The sequence below is a fragment of the Populus euphratica genome, unplaced genomic scaffold, assembly GCF_000495115.2.
Source record: "Populus euphratica unplaced genomic scaffold, PopEup_1.0 scaffold45.1, whole genome shotgun sequence".
In the NCBI taxonomy this organism is placed as follows: Eukaryota; Viridiplantae; Streptophyta; class Magnoliopsida; order Malpighiales; family Salicaceae; genus Populus; species Populus euphratica.
Window position 1 is genome coordinate 248,974 of NW_011499886.1, and position 19,480 is coordinate 268,453.

General features: G+C 31.6%; 2 protein-coding genes across 4 annotated transcripts in view; both read left to right on the forward strand.

The window, feature by feature from the left end:
- Positions 1-5,981: 5,981 nt before the first annotated feature.
- On the forward strand, positions 5,982-10,670 carry LOC105130276 (uncharacterized). 3 transcript variants are annotated; one of them, XM_011032700.1, is made up of 5 exons: positions 5,982-6,308; positions 7,047-8,047; positions 9,220-10,034; positions 10,076-10,140; positions 10,231-10,670. In XM_011032700.1, exons 2-5 carry the CDS (start codon positions 7,079-7,081, stop codon positions 10,275-10,277), a joined length of 1,896 nt encoding a protein of 631 aa, XP_011031002.1. In that variant the 5' UTR covers positions 5,982-6,308; positions 7,047-7,078; the 3' UTR covers positions 10,278-10,670. The 3 variants fall into 3 exon arrangements, with proteins under 3 accessions (XP_011031002.1, XP_011031004.1, XP_011031003.1); XM_011032702.1 differs by having other exon boundaries at positions 10,079-10,140; XM_011032701.1 differs by having other exon boundaries at positions 9,220-10,031.
- A 5,409-nt stretch (positions 10,671-16,079) lies between these two features.
- Positions 16,080-19,480, forward strand: part of LOC105130277 (ABC transporter D family member 1-like) — a 16,489-nt gene continuing 13,088 nt past the window's right edge. Inside the window, exons 1-3 of the mRNA XM_011032703.1 lie at positions 16,080-16,457; positions 17,367-17,637; positions 19,146-19,370. Of these exons, the coding sequence (XP_011031005.1) occupies positions 16,396-16,457; positions 17,367-17,637; positions 19,146-19,370 (558 nt within the window). The 5' untranslated portion in view covers positions 16,080-16,395. The remainder of the gene's footprint in view (positions 16,458-17,366; positions 17,638-19,145; positions 19,371-19,480) is intronic.

The window sequence follows — 19,480 nt, forward strand, 5'->3', positions numbered from 1 at the left end:
TATTGTTGTTTTAATTTTTTTTAAATCATTTAATATATAATTAATATATAATTGTATTAATATTTTTAAAAAAATAATGTTTAATATACATCAAATTTTGAGTTAATAATTATTTTTTTCTCATTAAATAACACATCATTAACACTTGAATATTTTTTAATATTATAAATAATTTAACCTGTAATATAATACGTAAATAATCCAGCCTGGACTAATTTTCGGAGAATCATGCTAAAATTCATGTTCCTGATCTCATTAAATATGGAATATTCACATTAAAATTGAGAGATTCTTGGAAATTTTGTTTTTTCACATATTGACTCATTGAATCCTAATAATTAAAGGAGACACGCCTTCTTGGTAAAATAATCAAGCACACGCACCCTTTTAATCTTTATCATTACATCAGCTCCACGTATATTTTTTAAAGTAATCACTGATGTATCATACAATGAAATAATATACACATAATGAAGTGAACAAAATCTTTGACAATAATTATTATTCTAGTGCAGCGAGTTAATTCATATTGCTTAAAAATTATTATTTTTATTATTTTTAAAAAATTATTAAAAACTGTTTTTATTAAGAGTGATGTTTTTCAATTCAGTTTGTTTTTTAACAAACAAATAATTAAATAAAACTTAAAAAAATAAAAAAATTAGTTCATGCTAATTAATTTTAGTTATGTTTTAAGAATAAAAATCGGTTTAATTTAATTTTTTAAATTTGGCTCTATTTTTTTAAAGGAACTGGATAATTACAAAGTACATAAATAAAATATTTTTAATTTTAAATTGATTTTAATTTTTTAAATATATTTTTTAGCTATCATACAGGCCAAATACGAATTTACCCCAGTTATATTTTTAAAAATAACAGGCCTTGCGCGGGGGCGGAACCCAATGGCATATGCTATTTTTTGTATTTTTTTAAATCGTGATTTTTTTATGTGTTTTTTTAAATAACCTTCTGAATTGTGTTTTAATTAATACTTTTTTTTATTTTAGATAAAAATTTTATTTTTTAATTATTTTATATGTATTTAGTTTTTAAATATATTATTTTAATTTATTTATGATTTTTTGATATTGCATATAAATAAACTTTATTCTTAAAAATAAAAATTATTTATTCTGAATATTATTTATAATAAGTGCAACATTACAAAATTTTTATTTTATTCAATCAATTATATATATATATATATTACTATCATTTAATCAAATAAAAAATTAATTTTAAAAACATAACTATTTTAGATAAATAATTTATATTATAAAATTAAATATCTTCATTTATATTCATTTATTTACTTTTCAAGGTGAGTCAAGTAGATGGTTTCTCCTGTGTATCCCAGGCAGCTAACACCTGTGATGATTAGTTAATAATAATCATCAATTTGAAGCCTTTTTTTTCAATAAAAGGTTAACATACTTACACTTTTATTTATTTATTTATTTTTACACAATGGTGCCACGAACTTTTGCAATTCCAGAGATGAACAAGACATAAAAGATCAACAGTCGCCCATGCTCAGCACCGAATTAGTGAATGATCTCCATAAACTTTGATGCATGCGTTGATACCACCGCAATTATTTTTTAGAGTCAAGTTACGATGCAGAACGTCCTGGTCCATCAATGGAGTGATTATTTCTTTTCCAGGCAACTTGTCAAGATGTCCAAGTGCATGCACACCGCCATAAAGTTGGGTCTGGAGGGGACAAGACAACAGTGACAAGACAGGACGGGATTAGACGAGACTACTTTGTATTTCGTCTAGTTTCTGTCTTCCTTTGATCACAAACATAAGAAGACATCATAGAATATACAGATAATGTCTAATTTATTTTTATTCACGATCTTGTGTGTGCTATGCTTAGAATATGGATCTGGAATTTTTATTTTATTTTCACTATATTGTACATTTTACATTCTTAGAGTATTTTTTCATTGAATTTAATTATAAAAAATAAACAAATGAATTTATACTTTGTTGTTGTTGTTATTTTTCCTTGATATTGATTTGATAGTATGATGGTATAGAAATAAGATTACATTTTTTTTGTTGATTTGATAATAATGATAGCATAGAAATATAATAACATTAAAAAGTTGTAAAAATACATAAAAAATTATGATATGTGCGTAACATAAATAAAAACATAAAATCAGAAACTAAAAAAACAAAAATGCTCAAGAAAAACTAAAAAATGCTCCTGGACTATGTCCAGCTGCGCACTTGGGTTCAGGTCCAAGCCGTTTATTTTCTTCAAAGAATTCCTACACGGGTGACGTGTTGTACGTGCATCTTCTCCTCCAACAATCAATCTGGGCAAGCTTCCTTGATACTGGCGATCTGAAAAATATAATGTCAAAACTTGCAATTTTAATAACTTTTTTAATAAAAAAAACACATCTAAGCAGTCTTTAAACTGTTAAGATCAAATCTAAACACTGCATATATTTTTTTAACTCGTTTTTATAACAGTGATAAAAAAATTATTTTAATCTCCATCTAAAACAAATTGTACACCAATTCAACCCCAAGGTCTTCCCCATCACTAGAATGCAAGATGTTGATGTGCATTCATGTACTAGGATGTACTCGTAATGCATGGAGATGTGAGATTTTGTAAACCGCATCGATATGGACATCAAATTGGCAGATCCAAAAATGCACAGAGTTCATGAGTTGTCTATGTCGTGGTAGGGTTCCTCCCGCCACTGTTCCTTTGCAGGGGGTCAAACTGGGACAACGGCAGCGATTCATCATCATTCCATATCAGTTGTAACTTTATATACGCATTGCCGCTGAAAATTCCAGTAGATTAATAATATCTAACCGGTACAGTTATACCAGCACCAACAAAAAAAATAAATAACTCTGGCAATCTTTCTCAGAAATATATTCAAGTCCTCAAATAATATTGTAACGAAAAAACTTATATCTACCAACTAGACAAAAACTTCAAGCATGTTGATAGATTGATGTGCATATCTGAACACCTCTAACATGCTATTCACCAAGTTATACGGTTTAATTCAGTATGGCTAGCTCTTTTTGTTAATTATGGAGGTTTTATCTAGCTTATTTAACGTGCATGGTCCTTGAAACTTCTGCGGTTTTCTCAAAGTGCAACTCTTAATCTACATCTAAACTTGGTTTAAATATTGATCTGAACCTTCTCATAAGTTGAACAAGAAGTTCTTGAATCCTAGCGTTGCTCTAATCACTGGTAAGCAATAATATATTACTTCTTTTTCACGAGACTAATTAAGGCAATAGCTACAGTTACTCTTTTCATCAAGAAATAATGATAATAAAAGAAGGCAAGTGCGGTTCTGGCCTAGCGGTGGGAGGGGCTTGTCCCTTTCCTCCGCACCTGGGTTCGAACCTCACCATGCACGCCTGTCACCCCCGCGGTGCCTTACCTGCTCACTGGGCTTGCAGGATGTTCAGTGGGCCGTGGGGATTAGTCGTGGTGCGCGTAAGCTGGCCCGGACACCCCACGTAAAGAAACTACCACACCTGGTAGAGAGAGGCCATGAAACAACCACACCTGGTAGAGAGAGGCCATGAACATTCATCAATATAACCTCAAATCAGAAGAAGTTACCGGAGGTACGTGGCCTTCCTATTTGTTTTTATGATGGGAGTTTTCAAGCTTTAGTGAGTTGGTAGAAATTCTGTTGTCCTTCCCATGCATCACGTACACTGTTCATTAGCTGGATTCTGTTTTCATTAGCGGGGCTTGTGTTTTGTCTTCCACGAACAATCTATGTATAGTCGGATGCGTAATAACTCCGTGAAAATCACTAGAATCTTTTTTTTTTTTTAAATAATCAAATCCTATAGTGTGAGGTGATGATGGTGTGTGAGTTTACCTGTTGAGTAAGTCAGTGATATTTTTTTTTAGATTTATATACTACATCAAAAAACTTAGGAGGTTTTAAAATATAATTTATATATTTTTTTAATATAATTTTTAGAGTAAAAATTTTTTAATTTAAAATTTTTATATATATTTTTTAATTTTTATTTAATTTTTATTAAATAAATAAAAAATATAATAAAATATAAATTTATGATTGCCTAATCATTAAGATTTTAATATTGTATTAATAAATATATTAATATAATAATTTAAATTATTAGATACAACTCCATAATATAATTTATATTATATTATAATAAATATACTGTTGAAATAAAATTCGCATGTATCAATGAACATGTAATGTTATTTCACCCAAGAACTAATAAAATAAAAATAAAAATATATTACAAGAAACTTGCACCCTCAGTTTTTTTTCTTTATATCCACACTCACATTTTCCTGACATTTATTTCTCGGCGTAGCAACGGAGATCCATAATCAAATCTCATGGAGGCTTACCAACTTTTCTTTAATTTCATGTGATTTTTTTCAAGATCATTTGATTAAATAAAGTACATAGTTCTTCAAAAATAAATTATTCTACACGTGTCGAACAAAGCTAATCAAGGCAAACAATATTTTTCTTAATTTTTTTGAACTGGGCTAGTTCGTAAAAGGAATTTACCACCTCTATAGTTTATTTGTTTTTTTTTAAACACTCTCTTATTAGGAGGAAACAATGAGGGGCATTCGTGGCATTTCAAGTTTCTGCGATTCAAAAAGGGCAAAGGAGGACTCCCAAGACCAGAAAGAAAGACAGGCGTGTAAGAAATGGGACCTAAACCGAGAAAAACAAAGGCAACCACAGTGTTATAGTTGGTGCAATTATACCTGGCCCATCCTCCAAACCTTTGCATTTCTATGTCCACATCTCCACGCGCCGCCGCCACACCCACACTCAACTAATTTCAACTCTGGAAAGATTGCTCATTTTTTTCAATCTAACCATAATCATCTTTGTCTCTGCGTGTGTGTATCCTTTTTTTTTTAAATAATTTTAAAAATTATATTTTTTATTATTTTGATGTACAAATATCAAAAATAATTTTTTTAAAATAAAAATAATATTATTTTAATATATTCTTAAATAAAAATACTTTAAAAAATAATTACTATTACACTCTCCAATACATTTAATTTATTTACTCAATATAAAATTATTTATTTTAAATATAGGAGTTGAGATTTTATTCAAATCTCTAACCTACAAAATATCTTATTATATTTATTTATTTTAAAAAATTCACCTTTCATAGATAATTTAAAAAATAAATCCAAGATATGAGAACAGCAACAACATACTATATTAAAATAAATAAATAAATAAATAAATAATAAATAAAAACGAGCGCATGCATGTAATTAGGAATTTTATATTGCTTGAAGAGAAACACTCATGTTAACATGTAATAAAAACGAAACTTTTATTTCTTTTAAATTGATAATATGACTTGTGAAAAATTTAAGCTAAAAATATATTAGTTTCACACGAATTCAAACTTTATTTAATCTTATATTATACCATATAAAAAGAAAAAATGACTGAAAATATTTTTAATTACACAATTAACGTCATCTTTCGTAGAAAATATGATCAATGCAATAAGTTCTATCATAAAAATAAAAATTAAGTTCTTCCAAGACTTGATTTCTTTACATAAAAAATGACCTTAAATATTGCCGAATGGTGATATTAAATTAAAAATCTCCTATTTTTTTTTATTAAAATACTAACCGAAAATAAACTGGGGTATAAAAACAAAATTCTAAAAGTAATGCAAAACTGTGAGAGAGTTTTATTCAGATTATATTGGTTATTTTTAAGGTATTTTTTATTTATAAAATATATTAAAATAATATTTTTTAATTTTTTAATTTTTTTTAGTATTATTATATTAAAAATATAATTAAAAATTAAAAAAAATTATTTTTTAAAAATGTTTTTACAGCATAAAAATAAATGGTTCCTTAATAAACGCGGCTTTGAAAGAAATGGATGTTTGTTTATATTTATATATGCCATTGCATTAAAACCAGGAAGTAGCAGGGCCGCTTAAAAAATAGCAGTGCTTGAGAGACTGCACTGTTTTCATTACAACAGCTACAAGGGCCTCTCTCTCTCTCTCTCTCCCCGCTGTCAGAATCAAACAAATCCGATAACACCGTTCCCCTTTTTCTCAAACGCCACTTCTGTTTCTCTCTAGCCATTTCTCACTCTCTAACAAGAGCGAACTCATAAAAGCAGGCCTTACTTTAATCTGCTTTCAGACAACACAGGAGAAAAACACTTTTTCCTTCCTCTTGCCTGACAAATTCATTGTTGTTCTTCTCCTTGCTTATCTCTCTAAGGAACCCTCTTTCAACGGTATGCCATTTTCTAGTACTGTGTGTGTGTGTGTTTTCTTTTGTGGGGTGGAGTTGGGAGGGGGGGTTTGCAGTCTATTTGTCTCTGTGACTGGGTCAGTAGATGGGTTTGGATCTTGTTTGAAGACTTGATTTTACTTTTTTGGTGTTGTTGAATCTTGTGTGTTAAAGTTTCGTTCTTGTAGATCCAATTGGTTTTAGGTTGTACTCAGGTGATTTTTTATTATGAGTTCTTTGCTTGTTTGACATAATTTTTTTGTTGCCAACCAGTTAAAAAGAAAATGACCAAGTCCATTATTGATTCAAACATCTAAAGGAACTGCTTTAAGCACTCAAGAGCTATAAAAGCAAGGCTCAGAGAACTTGTATAAGAAATAGTAGAAGCTTGTATTTTAAAAAAAGGGGGGAGGGATGGAGATTGATTTAGCTAGCCATTTTCATTAGTGTGGCACTGATATTCTGAATTTCGTGGTTGAATGAATTTCGATGTGATGGCAAATATCCTAGTTGCTTCAGTATATTTTTGTGTTAGTTCTCTGCATTACCGTTATGATCTTGGCTAGCAATCCCTGTGCATACACTGTAGAGAAAACTCTCTTTGGAAAAAATGGAAGTGACCACCCCCGTATGATCCTATCTTGAAATTTCATGAACTAATGTGGGAGTTATTATTATAAGGTATGCATTTTTTAATGTATTTGTATGAATCACCATGTTCAGTGACGAATTCACTTCGCAGTTTATGAATTCAGAACAGTTGACTGTCTGAAAATGGATAAAGTATCCCCCGACTGTCCATATCCAGGATGCTTTTTTTGTGTCATGAAGGAAGGGAATCCAAGTAAGCGCAGAGCTAGTATACTGAAATTCTTCAGAGAACTTCCTTCGCAGGATGATGATGGCCAGGTTCTCCCAATCAGTGGCCTTTGGAACACTGCCATGGCACATCCAAATGACCCTGAGTTCATTGAATTGGGAATATTTGAATGCATGGTTGCTCTTATATGGAAAGGCTTAAAGAATCGCCGCTGGCTTTCTCATGATCAGAACATATACATTCCTTACTATGCAGCTCATATTATCGGATCCTACACCATGAACATGGAAGAGTTTGCAGAAAGTGCTATCCATGCTGGTGTAACTCCTCCCTTAGTTGAGCTTTTGAGGGGGAGGTTGACATGGGTTGAACAAAGAGTAGCGGTACGGGCGCTAGGACACTTGGCCACATACACCAACACTTTCCCTGCCGTGGCAAGTCATGGTGAAGTCCTTGAACTCGCCATCCAACTAGCAATGAGTTCACTAGAAATAGTTTACTCACATTTCTATCAATACGCTGATAGAAGGCTTAGTTATCATTGTGATTTGCTTACCCGTGGCATGGGTGGTGTTGAAATGGAGTCCAGGAAAGCAGAGGAATGGGCTAGTCAGTTACAGTGCTGGTCACTTCAACTCATTAATTGCTTTGCTTTCAAGCCCGAATTTCTTCCTACCATATGCAAGCCTGAATTCTTGGTAAAACTGCCAGGCATGTGGGGTGGGCTTGTTAATGAAAACTCACCTGCTGGTATTGGTTTATTAAGAACAATCTGTCATCATAAGCTTGGCAGGGGACCTGTTGCTAGCTGTCCTGGTATTATTGAAGCATTGTGTAATATAGCTAGGTCATCAGATGATTGGCAGTATATGGCCATAGACTGTCTTCTTTGGTTGATCCAAGATCCAAGTACATGCCATAAGGTAATTTGAATATCTGTTGATTTTTTTTTTATTATTATTTTACTTTGGTGCTGCATGAGATGTTCTTTCTCTATTCCTATATTATTTTGTGCGTTTAAATTTATCTTGCAATAACATGATGGACTATGGTGTATTGACATCTTGTGTTTAAGATTTCTTTAGGCTGAATAATTACATCCGTGGTCTGCACATGCTTCTTTTGTTAGTTCTAGTTGCAGAAACATTTTTTTTTTCAATCTTTGGTGATTTTTAATGTTGGTGGAAACTCTGACAAGGATGTTCTACTTCCCTGTTTGTATCATATGGTCCTATTGATAGATTGGGATGGTTGAATTCCTGAAAGGGATGGAGACTTAATCTCATGGGATATAAGATGCATATGGTCGCACGTATTTCATTTTCATTTTCCATATAGCTGACCCCACCTATTTTGCAATTGAGACTTGTTTATTGTTATTGTTTTTGAGTGATTCTGCAGCTCCCCGTCCTTTTTTTCTTCTTCTATGGATTTTGTTGGTTCTTGATATCTTCAGTTTCGACTCTTCACTTGTTGAGGTTTCTCTTGTTGCATATCCAGTTCTTGGATAGTGTTCCTTTGAATCTCTAATGAGTTTTTTTTTAATTGAAGGAAAACAAAACTGAAAAGAAAATTATTTCTTGTCACAGAAAAGTTTAGCTCTTGAACAACCACTTAAATGAGAAGATGCTGTGGAAGATATTATTAAGTCTTTGCATTAATGGTTTTAAAAGGCAACCACTCATCATTAGTGTGTGCCTGTGCGGTAACCATATAACCATTGCATTTTCCTAAATTTATTAACCAGGGAACATGTCCACGCAGCTTTTCCAATTTGTTAAGTTCAGTAATCAGATTTTGTGTTTAAATGTGAACTATCAGAATGCATCCTAAATATTAATGCCTATTCCCTTTAACTGAGATAGATTCTGCTACAGCTTTGTTTGTTTGTATTTTTCTTATGAAAATCACATGGTGTTTTCTCTTGATTTGAATCTACAAATTATTCTGCTTACATTGCTGCGTGGAAATATATTTCAGATATGTGATACAAAGTCTCTGTTGACCTATTTACTTAGTTCTTTTGTAGTAGCATGTCTTAGATTTGTAAATACAAAGTATGATATTTTTTGCTTACTTCTTGACCTGTTAATAGGTCATTGATAAGGCAGTACCTGCACTTGTAGACCTAGCAGAGATTACAAATCTGGGCGATCACAAAAAACTTGGGGACTACATTGTTAGTGTTCTTCAGGAGTGTTTGCAATCACAAGGGACAGGGCGTAACACTATCAGTAATCATGTGAAGGAACTGATCGAGGAGCTATTGAATTCCAAACAGAGATTGAAATGGGAAAAGAGCATGCCCAAGGAGGATCTCCATATTAAACAGGCAGCTGCACTGGTGGTCAAGCTTGAAGGACATTCCCTATTCTCATCAGGAAACATAGCGGGAGCTGCATCAAAATACTCAGAAGCATTGTCATTGTGTCCAATGAGATCCAACAAAGAGAGAGTTGTTCTGTACAGTAATCGAGCTCAGTGTCATCTTCTGTTGCAACAGCCATTGGCAGCAATAAGTGATGCTACACGTGCACTCTGTCTTCACAGCCCTCTTAACCGTCATGCCAAAAGCCTTTGGAGAAGAGCTCAAGCTTATGACATGCTTGACTTAGCAAAAGAGAGCTTGTTAGATGCTATTTTGTTCATTAATGAATGCTCTCAGTCAAATGATCCTGACCTCTCTTTGAGGCAGAACAAAGTTCCTGACTATGCTGAGCGACTAGTCAAAAAGCAGATGCGTGCAGCCTGGTTATTTAGAGAGGCAGCCATCAAACATGGGGGGGTCCATGGTGAGGGAGATGCTGGGGACATCTATGGCCAGGAAAGTGATGGTTCAGAATGGGAAACAGCGAGTGAAAGTGACATAGGAAACGATGGAAGGGCTGAAATGGGAGACGACGACGACGATAGCGAATGGCAGAACGAGGATAAGAGGAAAGATAAATATGCGACGATAGCGAATGGAAGAACGAGGATAAGAGGAAAGATAAATATGATAAAGTAACATTAAAAGGTAAAATTTGATATTTCTAGTAAATTAATGGTGTGGTTTGCGATGAATTTGAATATGTTTGTTCATTACCAAATACCTGATTTCATTCAGATTTAAAGCATGGGTACAATGTGCATCTTGCGGAAGATCAATCTTGAATCCGGGCCAGCTGGTGATCGCTCAAATGTTGACATAAATTCAAGCAACGATGGAGAGGCACCATGAAAATAGGTCAGTTCGAGTCATTCAAAACTACCAACAAATCCTGTATGGTTTCATGAGAAGCAAGTACGATAGAAACATGTGATTGGCTATGGTGTCCGTAAGCAAACTTGTTCTCCAAGTTTTGTTCATTTCTTTAATTTTTGTTCCCTTATTCTTGTTGATTTCAACTGTAGAAATTGAACGAAAAAAAGGTTTTGAGTGTAGAGCACAATTTTAGTCTAGAGAATGCGAAGCTTTTGAGTGATTTATGGAGGCTTGTGTATATAAACCAACTGCAACTCTAAATTCTTTTCTCCCGAGTGATCATTACCTATATTTACTATGCATTTGGGTGTCTTATTTAAGGTGTTTAACTAGAACTTCTCATTCTGGACATGCTGGCAGTGAAATAACTGCATGTCAAAGGTTTTTTTTAGTCTAAATCTTTGTTGTTTTGGACAATTTTATTTAAAAAAATTAAATTATATCGTTTTAAATAAAATGTTGACTGGGTTTTACTCGGCCAGCTATCTTTCCGAGGTCAGCTACATGACCAATAAAATAAACCTAACCTGATCCAAGACTACCCTGTCTCGCAAGCAACATAAAAGAATTGTTTGTAGGCAATGTTAAAGAAGTGTTTACCAATCTATTTTTTACTTTTAAAAAGTGTTAAATTCAAGTACTTTAGATGTTTTTTATATTTTTAATATACTAATATTAAAAATAAAATTTGAAAAAAACATTATTTTAATATATTTTTAATTAAAAAATATTGTTGCCACTTTGCAAGCAACATAAAACTACAAAAATGTTTTTCAAGTTATGTTTTCTTTTTTTTTTAAATATTATATTCATGCACTTAAGATGTTTTTAATTTTTTAATGTATTAACATTAAAAATAAAAATAGAAATCTGAGAAAAATATTATTTTAATATATTTTAAATTAAAAAAATACAATAAAAACACAATCCCTTAATCTTCCACACCCCCAGAGGTCCAGGCCGTACTTTAGACCTCGCAATTCATTAACTTGATCCGAAAGTGTGTATGTTATTAAAAAATAATATAAATTATTTTTTTAAAAAAATTAACTTTTATTGAATTAAAATGGTTTTTGATATATATCATTCAATAATTAACTTTTATTGGATTAAAATGGTTTTTGATATATATCATTCAAAGCCATACCCCGAATTATCTTTGACTTCCGCACTAGAATAAATAGAGGGTAAAGGAATGGCTACACTGGCTTCTTAAACTCCAGTATCCATGATGAAATATGCCCAATATCAGACTTATGAATAGAATCCACATGAGAAGCTAGCATTAAATCTCCGTACTACTTATCCAACAAAAACGAAAATAAGAGTTTTTGCTTCCAATCCTCTTGGAAAAGCCATCCTTTAATACACGAAAGCTTTTACAAACAGGAGACAGGCACATAGGGAACTTGAAATACGTTTGCCCTAGGCACCTCTCTTTCAGAACCGAAACCTAAAGACTATCTGCTCCCGACACCTAGGACCATTCTAAATTGCCTGGCAAAGCTCTATTCTGATGCCTGACCCCTCCCCTTCTGCTTAGAAGATCATATGAAAAGACCAGACCAATTTACCAATACCATCACACAGTACTGCTTTCGGGAACCATGCACAACGTTTGAATAGAGTGAAAGGGAACTCCTAGCGGGGTAGATCTAGCCAGAGTGATTCTACACGCAGAATTCAATAATTTAGCCTTCCAGCTAGACAACCTGAGACTAATACGGTTCATAACATACCCGTAAGTCCGCTTAGCAGCACTGGAATAAAGAAAAAGCATATCCCAGGATACTTCCCAGGATCACCAGTGAATGAGAAATTACTGTTAAGTTGGGTATGCTGTTGACGCCTGCGATTCACGAGAAGGCAACATGATAGAATAAAAAAAATTAGGGGAGAAAGGTAGGAAGGGAAGCATGGTGGAAAACAACTCTCTTTCTTAACATATTATTCTTAATAGTGTTATAAAAAATCTAGGTAGTTTAGAAATAATATTTATGTATTAAATAATCAATTAAGCAGTTAATTTTAATAATTTAATTTTTTTCTATCAAGATAGTCAATAACTTGTGTAAAAAGCTAGAGTAATTGGTAATTAATAGGCTAATGTGGCCGATAACTGGTGTCTGATATAGTCTCTGTCTAGTAAATCAAAATGTTAGCGTTTCTTCCACGTGTTTTAGGTTTCTGTTAGCTGTTAATGTTAATAATTGTAATATAATTATAATTTATTTGATCATTAATAACATCGTCTCTTCTATACGAATTAATGCTATCATTTTTATCGTTTTCTTATTATTATTTAAGACAAGGTCCGCAAGGACAAGCCTCAAACGTCACCAGCCGTGGGGGAGTAACGTGGAAGTGACAGAACGACTTCCCCACGCTGCCCAAATCTGCTTACGCTGTTTGCTTAGTTCTCTTACACGTCAACGTGATGATCCTGCCACTTCATTATTTTTTTCATTTTAGCCCGTTTAGTTAACCTAAACCTACATAATAATTGCATAAACTGTACCACGCAAATAATATTTCTAGCAATAAACTTGTTAGGGGAGAAGATTACTGGATAATTATTTAAAGGCTAATAAACGAGCCTGGCTATTATTAAGAATGTCTTTGTGCCTTTTAATAATCTTTGGATAAATCTTAGTTTTCTAATTTAGTTATTAAAAAACTTTGAATAGATTTTATACTTTTTTACTGATCGGATGAACATAAATTTATAAATGCAAGACATGATACTGTCTTTTATTACCAAATAATCTAGCACGCGTCAACATTATAGGGTAAAAGCGTCATTAAGCTCAACTAAAACCAAACAAGCAATTAATACAAAATCGTGTCGGAGGATCACTTGCAGATACCCGTCACGAATCCTAAATTTTGTTCTAGTGTCATTGTCGTTCCATATAATGCATCTTCCCATCCGAAACCTTTACTCAAATGAGAGGCTGATTGAAATTACGTTTTTGTATGCGTTTAGATAGGTTTTTAAAAATATTTTTAAAAAATAAAATTTATTTTTTATTTTCAATTAATTTTTAAGGTATTTTTAGATATCTTAGTACGATAATATTAAAAATAAAAAAAAATTAATATATTTTTAATAAAAGTTTTTTTGAAAAACAACTATGTTTCAAATATACTGTTAAACACGTTTTAAAATATATTTTATATAAAAAATTATTATATTATTTTTTATTTTTTAACAATTTTAATCTTCTAATATTAACAATAAAAAAATATATTTAAATATATTTTTAAATAAAAAAAATACTTTAAACCCTAATAACATTTATACAAACTATTTTTCCGCACTTTTGTACTCAACTACCATTATTGCAAAATTGGACAGCCTAACCACCCCTTACCTTCCTTCCCCGCAAGCAAACAACGTTATGCTTAATTTTGGAGTCCATTAGAGCAAGACAAAGATTCAAAGCTTCACTCTCTTCTGGTTAAGAAAACAACTCTACGCCACACACCAGTTAACATAAATATTGAGTGTGTTTGTATTTCATTAACTAAACAATCGAGTACGTGAATTTTAGCAAATTAAGACAGTAATTCATGGCATTGAAAAAAAAAAAAGGGTTAATTGCAAATGACGTAGTATACATGCACATCCAATTTGATAGGAACAAGCATTAGCTATAAGAGTTGGTCGGTTTTACTGTCTATATGTTTATATAAATAGTGAACTTGCTCTCCAACTCTTTTTTGTTGTAATTTTGTTCTCAAATTCTTTTATCATCTAATTCAATTAAATAAAAATTTAAATTATAGTAGAAAAACAAGTTAAAATATAGAGGAACACAACCTAAAATATATAAAAAAGTAAGTTAACTTAACCTTATAATTTAGATAAAAGATTCAACATGTTAACTTGTGTTAATTCTTTTATGTATGTATATATTTTTTAATTTTATTTTTTAAAATTTAATAGTTTTTTAATTAGATTTTATTTTTTTATAAAGTTGTATTGGTTTTATTATTTAGGTAATAGGTTTAGTGAGTTAACCTTTGTTAACTTTATATCACTTTTGAATTTTTTTTTAATTTTTTCCTTTAATGTTAGGATTGGTCATACCGAGTCACGAGTTAACTCATATTTTTTTAATTTATTTTTTATTTTTAGTTTTATCATTCAATATTTAACTGATCTATAATTAGTCTTCATATCAGTCACATTATTTAATTACGAGTTTTTAATTACGAGTTTTGCTAGTTAATTTGAGTTGATTTAAATATTTTTTATTTTTAACAAAAATAAATACGTTGTTTTAATATTTTTTAGTCAAACTATATTTCTAATAATCTTTTAAATTGTTTTTAGAATTGGTCTATAATTAGTCTTCATACCACTCACATTATTTAATTACGAGTTTTTAATTACGAGTTTTGCTAGTTAATTTGAGTTGATTTAAATATTTTTTATTTTTAACAAAAATAAATACGTTGTTTTAATATTTTTTAGTCAAACTATATTTCTAATAATCTTTTAAATTGTTTTTAGATTTGTTAAATTGATTAAATTTAATTGAATCAATCTTTATATAATTTATTTATTTTATTAAAAAAAATGTTAACAACACATAATTCTTTTATTGTAAAAGAGTCAATCCTACGCACAGCGTAACCCAAGCAGCCTTATGACATAATGTTGCGAATACCAAACCGTCGTCTCCATTATAAACAATCGTAAGATGTTACTTCAAATAATTAGACAATTGAAATTGACATGATTGTTTAATTTACACCCTTCATGGTCCCCGTAATTATGATAACCCTCGGTGACGTTACCTGCACGATAAATTGAGCTCAGAAAATTTATCTCGTCTTATTATTTTTTGTACTCTAATTTATCGTCCAGTTGCCTCACTCATCAAAGCTGTTATAGTAATCCTTGCAGTGGTTATATAAATACAAAAAGGAGAAGATAATCCTTATCACCGTTGTGGTTAAAAAGAAAAATGGAAGGATGGATAAGAATGAAAAATGAAATGTTTTTGTTCCCTGGCAAAATATACAAAACCCCAAATAAAAATATTAAAATTGTATATTTCTTTTATTTCCAATTTCCAGCCATCATTTCATTTGTTTTTTTTTATCTGAATTGATTTTTTTATATTTTAAAATTATTTTAATATATTAATATTAAAAATAAATTTTAAAAAATAAAAAAATATTTTAATACACTTTCAAACAAAAAACACTTTAAAAATAATTATTACCACATTTTCAAATATTAACTTATAGAGTATTCGAGAGTAGTAATTATTTTTTAAAATATTTTTTATTTTAAAATATATTAAAATAATATTTAAAAATTTTTTAAAAATTATTTTTAATATTAATACATCAAAATAATTTAAAAACAACCCAAACATATTAAATATCAGTGCCAAATACTGCCTTAATCCACCTCTTTATCTCTTATTTGCATATAAATATCTAATATATATATTTTTTTGCCATTAATTCATTTTCAATCGTATATTCGGCTGAGAAGGCAGTTTGTATTTTATTTGAATTTAGTTTTAAAACTATGATTTAAATTTGAATAAACACAAGACAATATCATGGAGAAGATTTCTCATTCATCTATGGATATGATTTTCGCTGACTAAGAATTGATCCGAGAATTCCTCAAGTGGTTAATTTTTTTTCTTAAAAAAATAATCTTGACTATTTGCAGAGGAAAGTCACGAAACAAACAAATAGTAAAAAACTAATAACTAACAACAACAACAAAAAGTTTTAATCCCGGAAACTACTCCCCACTCCTTCAATAATCCTCAATCTTGTCTCCGTCTCGGTCTCCGTCTCTCTCCCCTTCTTGCTTCCTGCTCTCCCTCCATTTATTTTTGGTGTTCGCTGAAGACAAATCAAAATTCTAGGGTTTCATTCTCGATCAACAACAGCAATTATTTGATATAAGAAAAAATTGAAGAAATGAAATGAATGATTCGTGTCTTTTGTAGCGACACGAGTCCAGCTGCTGCTGCTTGATTGGTCTCAGCCATGCCTTCTCTTCAACTTTTGCAATTAACCGAGCATGGTCGAGGCCTTTTGGCCTCTAGAAGGTACTCATTTTATTCCATCCATTTATTCGGATTCTTGAGCGGAGTAGAGATTATTTAGATTCTTTAAAATTATTATTCTTAACCAGCAATATTGGTAGCTGAAATTAGATAATCAAATAGAGTTTATATTTTCGGTTTCATCATATTTGGAGGGAAGGTTTTTGTGGTAGGTAGGTTTGTCAGTTAAGCATTTATTGTATTATTTCGGCTTGTTTTTTGATAAACAGTATTGAAAAATCATTCTGTGGTTTTTTTTTTAAATTTATTTTTTAATTGAGGATGATAATACATTTCTGATCCTTAGTTATAATTTAATTAATTAATAATTGATAAATCTTGTGAAGCCATGCTGTTTTCCTTTAAAGGTTGGGGGGGGTTATTTACAGTTTCGAAATTGAAAGTAAAAGGAGAAGGTTTACAGTTTCGAAATTGAAAGTAAAAGGAAGCATATGCTTTATTGGCGCCGTTGTGTGTCATGAGGTCCACTAGACTAGAAACCTTTCGTAGTCGGTAATCCGAGTGTGTGAAATTTTGGGTCAGTCACCTTAGCATTATTTCTTGTCTTGTGGAAACACTGAAACTAAAGAGCGTATTCTCTGGGATTTTCTGTTGAAGTTATATAATTTTTGGCATTTAGGATGTTTTTTTAGCTACCTGTTTGCTTTCTAAACAGGTGGTAGTTTTTCCTTACTGTGTTGATAGTCTACGCTTTTAAACAACGAATGAAAAGAAAAAAGGCAGGTGTGAGAAGTTACCTGCCTAAAAGATAAAATAATTTGGAAAGAAAGATGGTCAGAAGAATCATCAACCCGTTCTGGAACTGTTCATACATGCTGTTGCTCTTGATACAGTTTAATGAACTTTTGTAACAATGAAGCTTCATTCAGGTAACGTTTTTGGTCCATGCAGGAAATCTCTACTTTTTGCGGCTGGTATCTTAGCTGCTGGTGGCACTGCTGTGTATGTGCAGTCACGGATTAGGTCTAAGAAATCTGATTCTTTTCTTTATTCCAATGGGATCAAAGATGATAAAAAGATATCAGATAAGCTGGTTACTAATGGCAAGAAAACTGTACAAAAGAAAGGAGGTTTAAAGGCACTGCAAATTCTAGCTTCAGTTCTTCTGTCCCATATGGGTAAAACAGGTGCCAAGGACCTTTTGGCTATGATTGCCATAGCAGTAAGTTTTTCTTTTCTGCATACTCAAATATAATTATTAAATCAATCAATATCTATATCTTTTTAAGTTCCCCATCCCCAAGGGCGTCTAAATTTGCTGCTAAATCTGTATGAGAAAGCAATATACCTGCATGGATTTCTTCAAGGTTTACTTTTTGTGATTTATATTCACTATAAATTTTATTTCCGGTTTATCTAGCAACAAAAATCTAAAAAAAGTTTCAAATGCAACTCACCTATGTATAAGAATATGATTGGACGCGTTGAAACAGAGTGGCATTAGATGTATGGTAACCGAATTGCTCTTGGTACATAGTGTCACTATCTTGTCAGAAATGAGCTAGGTCTTGGCAAAGAAATTAACCAGGTGTCACAACTGAATATATAACACTGGTTGACTTTTTGTGGTTTATATTCACTATAAATTTTATTTCCAGTTTATCTAGCAACAAAAATCTAAAAAAAGTTTCAAATGCAACTCACATATGTATAAGAATATGATTGGACGCTTTGAAACAGAGTGGCATTAGATGTGTGGTAACCGAATTGCTCCTGGTACATAGTATCACTATCTTACTTGTCAGAAATGAGCTAGGTCATGGGAAAGAAATAGGTATCACAACTGAATATAGATGATGGTGATGAGTAGCAGCAAACTGGTGTGTCTTGGTCGGTTTCCTGTTGATATGATCTCCCAATAACATTTCTCAATGTCTTTATTTAGATGAAGAGGGGTTGTTATTTTTATTTAATCTGTTGATAATGGCACTAACTCGATTTATTTCATTTATAGAATCACTAGAACAACTTTGTACCTCTCTATGTGGAATCTGTTATATTCGTGATAAATCTCTTTGTAAAATGTTGGATTTTTGGATGATTTTAGTCAAGAACAAGGATTTCTTAACAGTATAATGCTAATAGTAACACAAGATGGAATTAGGATGGATGTTTGGCGCACTCTGTTGTTACTGTGGTTTGAACTTGCAGCTGCAGGGTGTCATCAAGCCAGCTATTAGAGTAAAAACTGGCACTGTAACAGTTGACTTCTAAGATCATCTTCATGCTGTCTCCCAAAGTGCAACTAAGTACCCAGTATTCAACAATGAAATGAAAAAAAATAAAAATAAAAATAAAGTACCCAGTATTCAACAATGAAATGAATAAAAATAAAAGAATGACTAAAGAGCTATTTATTGCTGAATGAGAAAAGGAGAGTGGAAACCGTTGATTTATGTTATGCAGGCATTATCTTCCATGCTTGTACTTTCTGCTCAACTATTAGAAAAGAAAAGGAGACTTTTACTTTTAAGTTTCTTTATTTTCTGAAATTGGTGCAAGATGGATCTTTTGTGGGTTTATTTGGTATAGAATATTTATTCATTAATTCAAGCACCCGCTTTCCTCAAGCATGTGCTATCACCCTTTCAGTTTAGCTTGGCAGTATTTTCATGAACAATAATGCTCTTTGAGGCATTATCTAAGTATGTGTTTACATCCCTTGTGCAGGTCTTGAAAACTACTTTGAGCAACAGATTAGCGAAAGTGCAGGGCTTTTTATTCCGTGCTGCTTTTCTCCAACGTGTACCATTATTTTTCCGGCTGATATCTGAAAATATCTTACTGTGTTTCCTTCTATCCGCCATTAATCCTACCTCGAAGTATGTAACTGGGACTTTAAGTCTCTGTTTCAGAAAAATACTGACGAAAGTTATCCATGCACATTATTTTGAGGTAAAATGATCTCCTTCTAGGGAAGGATTAACTTCTCTCTGGCATGTACAATCATCTCTCTCTGCTATAGTTCGTCTCCTTTTGAAGTTGCTGTGTTAGCGACACCCCCC

What these genes read in the sequence shown, in the direction of transcription:
- LOC105130276 (XM_011032700.1), top strand. Translation starts at nt 7,079, where the DNA reads ATGGATAAAGTATCCCCCGACTGTCCATATCCAGGATGCTTTTTTTGT. An exon ending in ATCCAAGTACATGCCATAAG is followed by an intron (nt 8,048 to 9,219) that starts GTAATTTGAATA and finishes ACCTGTTAATAG; the next exon opens with GTCATTGATAAGGCAGTACC. An exon ending in TGATAAAGTAACATTAAAAG is followed by an intron (nt 10,141 to 10,230) that starts GTAAAATTTGAT and finishes GATTTCATTCAG; the next exon opens with ATTTAAAGCATGGGTACAAT.